General features: G+C 42.5%; 1 protein-coding gene across 2 annotated transcripts in view; it reads right to left on the bottom strand.

Moving 5' to 3' along the window:
* Window positions 1–13,325, bottom strand: part of LOC124145607 (carboxyl-terminal PDZ ligand of neuronal nitric oxide synthase protein-like) — a 220,329-nt gene that overhangs the window by 22,492 nt on the left and 184,512 nt on the right. For both annotated transcript variants that reach the window (XM_048389687.1, XM_048389688.1), the window contains exon 6: window positions 2,214–2,361. In XM_048389687.1, coding sequence (XP_048245644.1) covers window positions 2,214–2,361 — 148 coding nt within the window. The remainder of the gene's footprint in view (window positions 1–2,213; window positions 2,362–13,325) is intronic.

Below are 13,325 nucleotides of genomic sequence, written 5' to 3'. Positions count from 1 at the left end.
TTATCACAATTTAGTTTAGTTGGACTGTGAATAATGTAAATTTTAGATGTGAAGGAAAACCGTATCTATAGTGTATTTCACATCGCAAATCGTCATCTTTGTGTTACAACCATCCACCGGCCCCATACAGTGTTTGACTTGACACTTCCACTTCACTTGCCCTTCCAGATTTCAGCACAACCAACATAAAGTGTGCACACTATTACCACATTCAGTGGAAGTGATTGCAATTGACATGCAAGGTGGGTGGCAGTAACTTCACGTAATGAGACACGACTGAGCTGGATCAAGGAGACTCCTTCCTGCAGCAGTTGGCAACGGGTCAGGTGTACCACCCTACTGCTACTCCTACAACAGTTGCCCGTGGAGCCTATCCTGTACACTGTATACACTTCAAACCTTCCTGCAGCAGTTGGCAACAGGTCAGGTGTACCACCCTACAACAGATGCATGTGGAGCCTATCCTGTACACTGTATACACTTCAAACCCTGCAGCAGTTGGCAACAGGTCAGGTGTACCACCCTACAACAGATGCATGTGGAGCCTATCCTGTACACTGTATACACTTCAAACCCTGCAGCAGTTGGCAACAGGTCAGGTGTACCACCCTACTGCTACTCCTACAACAGTTGCCCGTGGAGCCTATCCTGTACACTGTATACACTTCAAACCTTCCTGAATCAGTTGGCAACAGGTCAGGTGTACCACCCTACAACAGATGCATGTCGAGCCTACCCTGTACACTGTATACACTTCAAACCCTGCAGCAGTTGGCAACAGGTCAGGTGTACCACCCTACAACAGATGCATGTGGAGCCTACCCTGTACACTGTATACACTTTAAACCCTGCAGCAGTTGGCAACAGGTCAGGTGTACCACCCTACTGCTACTCCTACAACAGTTGCCCGTGGAGCCTACCCTGTACACTGTATACACTTCAAACCCTGCAGCAGTTGGCAACGGGTCAGGTGTACCACCCTACAACAGATGCATGTCGAGCCTACCCTGTACACTGTATACACTTTAAACCCTGCAGCAGTTGGCAACAGGTCAGGTGTACCACCCTACAACAGATGCATGTGGAGCCTACCCTGTACACTGTATACACTTTAAACCTTGCAGCAGTTGGCAACAGGTCAGGTGTACCACCCTACAACAGATGCATGTCGAGCCTACCCTGTACACTGTATACACTTTAAACCCTGCAGCAGTTGGCAACAGGTCAGTGTACCACCCTACTGCTACTCCTACAACAGTTGTCCGTGGAGCCTATCCTGTACACTGTATACACTTCAAACCTTCCTGAATCAGTTGGCAACAGGTCAGGTGTACCACCCTACAACAGATGCGTGTGGAGCCTACCCTGTACACTGTATACACTTTAAACCCTGCAGCAGTTGGCAACAGGTCAGGTGTACCACCCTACAACAGATGCATGTCGAGCCTACCCTGTACACTGTATACACTTCAAACCTTCCTGAATCAGTTGGCAACAGGTCAGGTGTACAACCCTACAACAGATGCATGTCGAGCCTACCCTGTACACTCTATACACTTCAAGCCAGTGAAGACCTCCAGCAAATCTCTGTCTTAGAGTCATATTGGGATTAATTACAAGAAGCTTTTTATCTCTAAACCATTCACTGACGATAGACCTGGACATACTAGACATTGTTACTTGGGGAGGAAATACACATCCACGACTAATTACAATATCAATGTCATCACTGTGCTATTTTTCACCAAACACATCTATGTACAGTAAACTACGTGTATAAGGACCATGCTTGTAACAAACTGACGGATATAACTATCTTACTTTTTTTGTCCCGACTATTTGCTGTATATATGCTGTAGATATGATTACAACAAACTAAGGTTGTAACAAACTAAAATAAGTTGTCCCTTTGTTGTTATAACTGTAGTTTACTGTACTTATTACATGTTGCAGGACCTGTGAAGATCCAGGGAAGAATAGGTCTTCAGCAACCCATGCTTGCCGTAAACGGCGACTATGCTTGTCGTAAGAGGCGACTAATAGGATCTATGCTCATGATGTCAATCACTGGATTGTCTGGTCCAGACTCGATTATTGACAGACCTCCGTCATATAGCTGGAATATTGCTGAGAGTGGCGTTAAACAACAAACAAACAAACATTTTGCAGATATGACATCCAGGGTTTATGCAAGTCATATGTTTATGACTTACTTTTGAGAGTGATTCTTCTTTCGTTGTCCTCCGATGACCGATCACTGTTTGTTTCCTCGATCTCTGTGTTTGGCGAGGTCTGGATGGTGAGCTTGTGACAGACCTCGAACGCCTGGCCGATTGTACGCACAATGCGCATCGCCTGACTCTGAAACAACAAGGACCACCTTGTACATGCACCTGTTAAGACAACACACTTTCCCAAGCTGAGATACAGATAACCAAATCTTAGAGAGTGTTTCAGCATGACCTGAGTAAAAGTCACCACCAGTCATCACTACAGTCAGCCATCACTACATTTGTCACTACAGTCAGCCATTACTACATTTGTCACTACATCAGCCATCACTACATTTGTCACTACATCAGCCATCACTACATTTGTCACTACAGTCAGCCATCACTACATTTGTCACTACAGTCAGCCATTACTACATTTGTCACTACAGTCAGCCATCACTACATTTGTCACTACAGTCAGCCATCACTACATTTGTCACTACAGTCAGCCATCACTACATTTGTCACTACAGTCAGCCATCACTACATTTGTCACTACAGTCAGCCATCACTACATTTGTCACTACAGTCAGCCATCACTACATTTGTCACTAGTCAGCCATTACTACATTTGTCACTACAGTCAGCCATCACTTCATTTGTCACTACAGTCAGCCATCACTACATTTGTCACTACAGTCAGCCATCACTACATTTGTCACTACAGTCAGCCATCACTACATTTGTCACTACAGTCAGCCATCACTACATTTGTCACTACAGTCAGCCATCACTACATTTGTCACTACAGTCAGCCATCACTACATTTGTCACTACAGTCAGCCATCACTACATTTGTCACTACAATAAGCCATCACTACATTTGTCACTACAGTCAGCCATCACTACATTTGTCACTACAGTCAGCCATTACTACATTTGTCACTACAGTCAGCCATCACTACATTTGTCACTACAGTCAGCCATTACTACATTTGTCACTACGGTCAGCCATTACTACATTTGTCACTACAGTCAGCCATTACTACATTTGTCACTACAGTCAGCCATTACTACATTTGTCACTACAGTCAGCCATCACTACATTTGTCACTACAGTCAGCCATCACTACATTTGTCACTACAGTCAGCCATCACTACATTTGTCACTACAGTCAGCCATCACTACATTTGTCACTACAGTCAGCTATCACTACATTTGTCACTACAGTCAGCCATCACTACATTTGTCACTACAGTCAGCCATCACTACATTTGTCACTACAGTCAGCCATCACTTCATTTGTTACTACAATCAGCCATCACTTCATTTGTCACAAAAAAATTGACATTTAATTTCTGGATAGAACGTGAATTTTTCTCCATTCTAAAACTACATGGTCAGTTCATTTATGAAACTATTCTTATATACTGGTTCCCAACTGAACTTGCATTGCATAGTCTTTATGATGTGTCAGGTGGATTCGTTTGTGATCAATTCTTTAGACAGCTGAACTGGAATTTCCCATGTGAGACCTTCCAGAATCTTCATTCAGGTCCAATCTAATGGACTTTAATAAAAAAACAAGAGTTTGCCACTAACATGGCTCTATCCCCCGCCCCTGTTGAAGAATTTATGACATAATTAAATCTAAACAAACCCTAACCTTTTTTAACCGAGGTGGAACTTGTCATGGAAATTGTAAAAAAAAGATGAGTTTGGAACCTAAGTCCATCTTGTTGCCATGGAAACGTAAAAAATAAAAAAATTCTAAAATTTCTCAATAGCAAAAGGCACCAGTTCAGCATGTACGTGACAGACCTGCAAAGTTTGATGAAAAAATATTGAAAGGTTTATGAGTTATGCTCCGGAAACGAACCCTACCCTCACAGAACCTAAGTCCATCTTGTTGCCATGGAAACGTAAAAAATAAAAATTTCTAAAATTTCTAAGTAGCAAAAGGCACCAGTTCAGCATGTACCTGACAGATCTGCAAAGTTTGATGAAAAAATATTGAACGGTTTATGAGTTATGCTCCGGAAACGAAACGTGACGGACGGACGGACGGACGGAGCCCGTTACTATTTTAAAAGAAATATCATATTTTGATAAACCTCACTGCTTCTGACCGAAGGAGAGCAACATGACCTGATTGATATCAACTGTTGCCATGCCAGGACACATCAACTGTTGCCATGCCCGGACACATCAACTGTTTCTCATTGTATGATGCAAGTGAATGGGAAAACGTGATAGGAATGTTTGTTGTTTTAAGTCTTTTTATTATGTGGCAACAATTAGTATAGCATGGCAACAGTTGATGTGTCCCGGCATGGCAACAGTTGATGCCATGGCTGGACACATCAACTGTTGCCATGCCCGGACACATCAACTGTTGCTATGCCTGGACACATCAACTGTTGCCATGCCGGGACACATCAACTGTTGCCATGCCATACTAATTGTTGCCACATAATAAAAAGACTTAAAACAACAAACATTGCTATCACGTTTTCCCATTCACTTGCATCATACAATGAGAAACTGATGTCCTGGAGGGGAAAAGGAGTGAAAATTAATAACATTTTTCAATAGTCATCTCTGAATGATAATTGAGAAAAACTTGACACACTTGCTGTCTGTCGTCTTTCTCTCCATTTCCCCATTCATCTCTCTAATACATTACTTTTTTCCCTCTTTCATCTCGCTCTCCTTCCCCATCTCCTGCTGCCCCGTGAACAACAAACACCTTGAACAACTCAAAATGTTAATCATTCATCTGAGGTCCTTTACTGAGCCAAAATCAGTTGTCCAACCATACCAATCTCCTGGCAAGGAGGCCACCATGCTTGAATCAGTGCTTGACACACTGCTTCAGCTTCCAATCAGGAGACAACAAGTTTTCAAGATACTGTTTCTTTACAACTAACAGTTTTTAAATGAATTTCACCAACTCAAGCTCTCATGAAGTGACATGTTTCACAAAAACTCAAAATTACTCAGAAGTTCTGAAGCAAACCTGGTACATACTATCGGCCACACAACTCTGAACAAGGGAAATCTTCCAGGTATAAAAAAAAGTTGCATTACATGATGCAAGTGGCTGCATGAATCTGATACTCTTCCTCACAAAAAATGGCATGGTTTATAACATCTCAATATGTTTTGCACAAGAATGATAAAAAATATCTTGAAAATATCTCCTAGGGCAAAACGATATTGGATATTGCTATGTGACAAAGACCAGGATGGAAGCGTGATGGACACGAGTGAGTGAGTGAAGTGAGTGAAGTGAGTGAAGTGAGTGAGTGAGTGAGTGAGCGAGTTGGGTGACGTCACTTGCAATAAACACAATTCACCCTGATCAGGATCACAAGACTGATATAATTAGGGGTCACACACGTTTCAATGAAATTAATCCTTTGTAACTTGTGAACTCAAAAGAATAAAATTCAGCTAAAATACTGTAAACACTAAAATACTTTCGGCAGTCAATGAAATACACCCTGTTGTCAACCAATCAAAGTCAAATCCGTGCTTAAACTATTTTCTTCACACTTCTATTTACTTTCAACTAATTACATCTCATATATTCCCTCAGCCCATTGCACGACTTACTTCCATGACCTTTAATCTCCTAAAAAAAATATGACATCAATTAAGAATTTGACAGGTTACAAAAAATGCCTCATCACAGACTAACAGATAGAGTGGAATGAGACAAAAACACTTTATCCAGTGTCAATCTAAAAATTTAAATAATTAAGAAGCAATAATTGTGAAGGAGTCTAAACTGTTTGGAAATCATTTTCCTCAATGTGATTCGACCCCATCATTAAAACACAAACATGAACTCATGGTTTCTTTAGGAAGCCAATACGGGGAGCTGTTTTCACTAAATATTTAGAAGAAACATGAGGCAATCATTGAGTGGCGTCACTGAAGAAAGAGCCTTCAACCAAGATGGCCACCTCCACAACCTGTCACGAATGTCCGTTAATCTCAACATTGAATCAAATCAATTTATGGGCTGTTATTTTTTACTCACGGGACTTGAAGAGTTATTTACGTAAAGATTTCTGGCAAATTCTGTCAATCTTAAGAAACCATTTCCAAAAGAAGGAAATTATTGAAAGTTCCTCTTCCTTGATTACCATGCAACCTAATGTGACCTCGTATTTTAAGAGCCGGTATTTCAAGTCTTGTTCGCATTCATTGATCAGCTTTGATTTACAATAAAACATCACTCCGTGGAGAAGGAATAACCTGGCCAAGCGTTGGACCTCCGTCTTGCTGCACCATAAATAAAACAATATATATCGGCCACATGACTGCTTTTAATTCGGTCATGTCAGATTTTACGAATCATGTCGATGTGATGGCAGACAACAATAATGTTCAAGTTTTATCACGTTCAAGCTCTCTTGGTGTAAGAGTCATGTGTGAGAGAGGCCATCTACTGTTGGCCTATTTGATGTCTACCTGAGTCACCATTTACACTGAGTTTGGTTTTTGGGGGTTTTTTATGCTTAAAGCCACATTCAGCAATATTACAACTAAATGAAGGCAGCCTTAAAATAATCTCTATTCCGAACAGACAAACCCATGATTGATATTATGAGAGGCAATCCACGTCGTCGGGGTAGAATGACACACAATCAACCAATTCACAGAGTCTGACCTACATTGAGGCCCATGACCTTGGGGATTCCGCGTTAGAATTAGCTTTCATCAAAGTTCCCAGGAAACTATTACAGGCAACAGATGGTAGTTAAAGTGAGTGAGTGAATTGGGTTTAACACCGCTTTTAACCGTATTCCAGCTCCATCATGGCATATCAACATGATGTGGGAGGAAAGCCAAAGTGATCATGATGCCTGTCTCAGATGTTTACCCCTCTGATGAACCCCACGAGCACTGGTTATATATCTGGTGCTGACAAAGGTTAGAATAGGTCCCTAACAGCCTATCAAAGATGGCGGGTGGTCCCTAGCAACCTATCAGAGGTGACGTATGCAGCAAGCTATTACAGGTGACTGGGTGGTCCGACTCGATGTGTTGCGTCTCAGCTCATAGTAATCACTTGATCGTCTGGTCTAGACTTGAATTCTTACAGGCCACTGTTATAAAGCTGGAATAGTGCTGAGTGCATTGTGAACCAACAAATGAACAATGTTAGTCAACCCACCTGACAAACACACGTCCCAGAATACAGATTATCACAATTGCAGGTGTGTCATACCGATTTTACAAAACAAGTGTTACTTTTGTGTTTCTCAAGGGTAATACATAAATTCTTACACGGGTTTTATAAAATCAGTATGCCACACACTCCAGTGTAATCATTCCTTCATTACCGTTATTTCTTCATACTTTTGTGCCTCCTTTTAGAAAAATGCACAGATCACGACTGCCGCATCAGAAAACCATATTGTCGATTTGACATTAACAATTATTCTAGTCTTTCCTAGTGTGACGTCATTCCTTCCTTACATCACAATAAGATTCGAATGACATCACTAACACCGTCCAAATAAGGTAAACAATACACTATTTCTCGTGAAGTGACAGATGCACTATGGGTAATTAAGGACCGTAACGCTTGGTGCAGGAAACAACACAAATCATTGTACTCCATGGCAGCGGTAGAAACTAACATTTTCAGTCCAGAAGTCCTTACAATGATAACATGTTGCAAAACCCTTAAAAATGGCAAATTTCTACTGGTCTTCATGATACCTAACTATTGGGCAGTTTGGCAAGGACTACAGGACTAGTGCCAATTACTAACGCTGCATGGTGGGATATCCTGACAATGAGAATAAAACTTTCAGCTGCTCAGCATTCATACATGTTATTACACTACGTTTCTTACACTTAGAACTGAAATGTTTTCAAACTTCTGAACAGTTTCCCAACCTGAGTAACGATACATGAAAGGGAAGGATTACGTGCCCGTCACCAGTTGACTTGCGATCAGTCTCACAAAGTCTCCTCCCGCTCTGTATTCGCAGTGAGAAATTGGACTAATTAACAACAAATCATGATGAACATCCTCGTTGATTACATCATTACACAGACAAACAGTGTCAACATCATCATCCTACATCACGTCACGATCAATCACAATACCTCCATACAAATCTCCATGCATGGGTTCTCTTCTTTTCATGTTTAAATCTAATTTCTGTTTTAAAAACATCCAACCATTCCTCAAGGCTAAAATCTGATCTTTCCAAGGAGGCTCGGCCATGAGGTCAGTAGGTCTCTGTGAAGTAATCAGGGATAATAACAACGTTCCTACGATGTCCCCAGTCCTAGGATCATCCAATCACCCGGCACATTCTACAGTCGAAGCAAATGGTTACCCTCCATTATCTAAACTGATGAAATGTAGAAATGAAATTATCCAATAAGACCTGAACTCTTAAGAACTTCCTGAAATGAAAGCTTCGTGTCACCACAGAGTGTCCCCTCGTTAATGTTTAGTCGTTTTAATTCCCAGGCCGCTCGTCCACGATGTGACTGCTTCTCTTCCTCTTTGACTCTAATCAGACTTTATCCAAAAAAGATTACACAGCTCAGAGAGGGAGTCAGGGAGGGTACAGGTAGAGGAGGGAGGGTATAGGTAGAGGAGGGAGGGTATAGGTAGAGGAGGGAGGGTATAGGTAGAGGAGGGAGGGTATAGGTAGAGGAGGGAGGGTATAGGTAGAGGAAGGAGGGTATAGGTAGAGGAGGGAGGGTATAGGTAGAGGAGGGAGGGTATAGGTAGAGAAGGGAGGGTATAGGTAGAGGAGGGAGGGTATAGGTAGAGGAAGGAGGGTATAGGTAGAGGAGGGAGGGTATAGGTAGAGGAGGGAGGGTATAGGTAGAGAAGGGAGGGTATAGGTAGAGGAAGGAGGGTATAGGTAGAGGAGGGAGGGTATAGGTAGAGGAAGGAGGGTATAGGTAGAGGAAGGAGGGTATAGGTAGAGGAGGGAGGGTATAGGTAGAGGAGGGAGGGTATAGGTAGAGAAGGGAGGGTATAGGTAGAGGAGGGAGGGTATAGGTAGAGGAGGGAGGGTGTAGGTAGAGGAGGGAGGGTATAGGTAGAGGAGGGAGGGTATAGGTAGAGGAGGGAGGGTGTAGGTAGAGGAGGGAGGGTGTAGGTAGAGGAGGGAGGGTATAGGTAGAGGAGGGAGGGTATAGGTAGAGGAAGGAGGGTATAGGTAGGGTAGGGAGGGTATAGGTAGAGGAGGGAGGGTATAGGTAGAGAAGGGAGGGTATAGGTAGAGGAGGGAGGGGACACGAAGTGGAGAGTCGGGGAGTCTAGGGAGGGTCAGTGAGTCAGGGAGGGTATAGGGAGGGTCAGTGAGTCAGGGAGGGTATAGGGAGGGTCGGGGAGTCAGGGAGGGTATAGGGAGGGTCAGTGAGTCAGGGAGGGTATAGGGAGGGTCAGTGAGTCCGGGAGGGTATAGGGAGGGTCGTGCAGTCCGGGAGGGTATAGGGAGGGTCAGTGAGTCAGGGAGGGTATAGGGAGGGTCAGTGAGTCAGGAGGGTATAGGGAGGGCAGGAATGAGGAGGAGGAGGGGGGATCAACTCTTCCATTAGATCCCTCACAACAGTATTCAGACATGAACTCCTTTACAAATCTTCCTGACAACATGCAACCTTTCAAGACTTCACCACGACATACACTAAACTTAATTTAAGAAGAAAATGGCTCCCTAAATCCAATTTCTTCTCCCATGAAGCTAAGCTTTTAACCTCACTGTTAGCAGTTGGCCCAAGATCAAACGTCTTTCCTCGGTAAGTGAAATATCCTTGCAAAAAGTGAAATATTCTTGAAAAAAGTGATAGTTTTTCGGCTTGGGTTCAGTCAACATTGCTATGGGGTAACACATAGCTATTGGATAACAAAGACATATTTCTGTTTTTTTCAAATTGAGGAAAACCTGTAGACCATAAAATGCTTTTTTGATTATTCTATGCCCCCATAATGGCTTTGAGATAGTTTTCTTGAAAGATAAAACTTAATCACCAAAGAAGACCACAATCAAGAAAAAATCAAACATCTCTAAAGAAAAGTTAATGTGTTAAGTCCTGAATTAATGACTTCAAGAAATCTGAAAGTCATCAGAAACTCATTAATCTTCAATGAAAATGTCAAGTTGATTTTAATGACATTTGCATAAATCACTTAAAATAATCATCAAAATCACCAAATCGATCAATCAGGAGTAGAGTACTGGGTTTTCTCAATATAACACCACAGGCAGCCGGGGACGTGGATCTCCCTTTGACAAGAACTGTTTCCTGGATCATGCAGATTCCAGAACGACAGAGCCCAATGAAACCCAGCTGAACATAATCACGAACTGCACAACGTGACAAACCTTTTTCCCCATCTTTGGCTGCCTGAATCCCACACCCATCCTGACTGCAGCCATATCTTGTTTACAAACTGCTACATCCACACTGAGAGTCTGACCACAGCTGACCAGTACACCGCCAGCAGGGTAGGTCAGCTTCCACCAGGTGACCACAATCTACCTTCTTGCAGTGAAGAGCTCCACACTTTCACTCAACACATCGCCACGGTAACCGATACCACAGTAACCCACACCTCAATGCAGATATGCCAGGTTTTCAACAATCAAGATAAGTAGTACCGATGCCTACCTTCCCCATGTCTGTACCCCGATCATGTTACCTGGCCTCACGAACAAACCCTGCATGTGAGAAACACTTCCTGCCAGATGTTCCCCAGGTAACACAGCCGATTGTTTCACCATGGAAGCCATCTGCTGCAGCCTATCTAAACCCTCTAAGATCAAAACCATAGTTAATATTTCATTTTTAGCATCCCTGCATCCCCTACATCTTCTGTTTTAAGCTGCCAGAAGTTTTTAACTCACTTCCCTCTCGCTTCGTAACCAGAATAGCTGAACAACACCTCTCATTTCTTAACCAGAGAAATGTGAGCATAGCTGACATAAAGCATAGCTATGCTCTAATCAACTATGATCTATGTCAGCTATGTTTTAGCTAGGCTCTAGGTCAGCGATGTTCTAATAAACTATGTTCTATGTCAGCTATGCTCTATGTCACCTATGTTCTAGCTATACTCTATGTCAGCTATGCTCTATGTCACCTATGTTCTAGCTATGCTCTATGTCAGCTATGCTCTATGTCACCTATGTTCTAGCTATGCTCTATGTCACCTATGTTCTAGCTATGCTCTATGTCAGCTATGCTCTATGTCACCTATGTTCTAGCTATGCTCTATGTCAGCTATGCTCTATGTCACCTATGTTCTAGCTATGCTCTATGTCACCTATGTTCTAGCTATGCTCTATGTCAGCTATGCTCTATGTCACCTATGTTCTAGCTATGCTCTATGTCAGCTATGCTCTATGTCACCTATGTTCTAGCTATGCTCTATGTCAGCTATGCTCTATGTCACCTATGTTCTAGCTATGCTCTATGTCAGCTATGCTCTATGTCAAACTATGCTCTATGTCAGCTATGCTCTTTGTCAGCTATGTTCAATGTCACCTATGTCCAAGCTATGCTCTATGTCAGCTATGCCTTATGTCAGCTATGTTCTAGCTATGCTCTATATCAGCTATGCTCTATGTCAACTATGTTTTAAATATGCTCTATGTCAGCTATGCTCCAAACAACTATGTTCTATGTCAGCTATGCTCTATGTCAGCTATGCTCCAAACAACTATGTTCTATGTGAGCTATGCTCTATGTCAGCTATGCTCCAAACAACTATGTTCTGTGTGAGCTTTGCTCTATGCTCCAAACAACTATGTTCTGTGTGAGCCATGCTCTATGTCAGCTATGCTCCAAACAACTATGTTCTGTGTTAGCCATGGTCTTTGTCAGCTATGCTCCAAACAAATATGTTCAGTGTGAGCTATGCTCTATGTCAGCTAGGCTCCAAACAACTATGTTCTGTGTGAGCTATGCTCTATGTCAGCTAGGCTCCAAACTAATATGTTCTGTGTGAGCTTTGCTCTGTCAGCTATGCTCCAAACAACTATGTTCTGTGTGAGCTATGCTCTTTGTCAGCTATGCTCCAAACAACTATGTTCTGTGTGAGCTATGCTCTATGTCAGCTAGGCTCCAAACAACTATGTTCTGTGTGAGCTATGTTCTAGGTCAGCTATGCTCCAAACAAATATGTTCTGTGTGAGCTATGCTCTATGTCAGCTATGCTCCAAACAAATATGTTCTGTGTGAGCTATGCTCTATGTCAGCTATGCTCCAAACAAATATGTTCTGTGTGAGCTATGCTCTATGTCAGCTAGGCTCCAAACAACTATGTTCTGTGTGAGCTATGCTCTTTGTCAGCTATGCTCCAAACAACTATGTTCTGTGTGAGCTATGCTCTATGTCAGCTATGCTCCAAACAACTATGTTCTGTGTGAGCTATGCTCTAGGTCAGCTATGCTCCAAACAAATATGTTCAGTGTGAGCTATGCTCTATGTCAGCTAGGCTCCAAACAACTATGTTCTGTGTGAGCTATGCTCTATGTCAGCTATGCTCCAAACAAATATGTTCTGTGTGAGCTATGCTCTATGTCAGCTATGCTCCAAACAACTATGTTCAGTGTGAGCTATGCTCTAGGTCAGCTATGCTCCAAACAAATATGTTCTGTGTGAGCTATGCTCTTTGTCAGCTATGCTCCAAACAACTATGTTCTGTGTGAGCTATGCTCTATGTCAGCTATGCTCCAAACAACTATGTTCTGTGTGAGCTATGCTCTAGGTCAGCTATGCTCCAAACAAATATGTTCAGTGTGAGCTATGCTCTATGTCAGCTATGCTCCAAACAACTATGTTCTGTGTGAGCTATGTTCTAGGTCAGCTATGCTCCAAACAAATATGTTCAGTGTGAGCTATGCTCTATGTCAGCTATGCTCCAAACAACTATGTTCTGTGTGAGCTATGCTCTATGTCAGCTATGCTCCAAACAAATATGTTCTGTGTGAGCTATGCTCTATGTCAGCTATGCTCCAAACAACTATGTTCAGTGTGAGCTATGCTCTAGGTCAGCTATGCTCCAAACAACTATGTTCAGTGTGAGCTATGCTCTATGTCAGCTATGTTTTACATCT

This window comes from Haliotis rufescens, unplaced genomic scaffold, assembly GCF_023055435.1.
Source record: "Haliotis rufescens isolate VD_foot unplaced genomic scaffold, xgHalRufe1.0.p SCAF_8, whole genome shotgun sequence".
In the NCBI taxonomy this organism is placed as follows: domain Eukaryota; kingdom Metazoa; phylum Mollusca; class Gastropoda; order Lepetellida; family Haliotidae; genus Haliotis; species Haliotis rufescens.
This window is presented reverse-complemented; position numbering and strand designations above follow the sequence as displayed.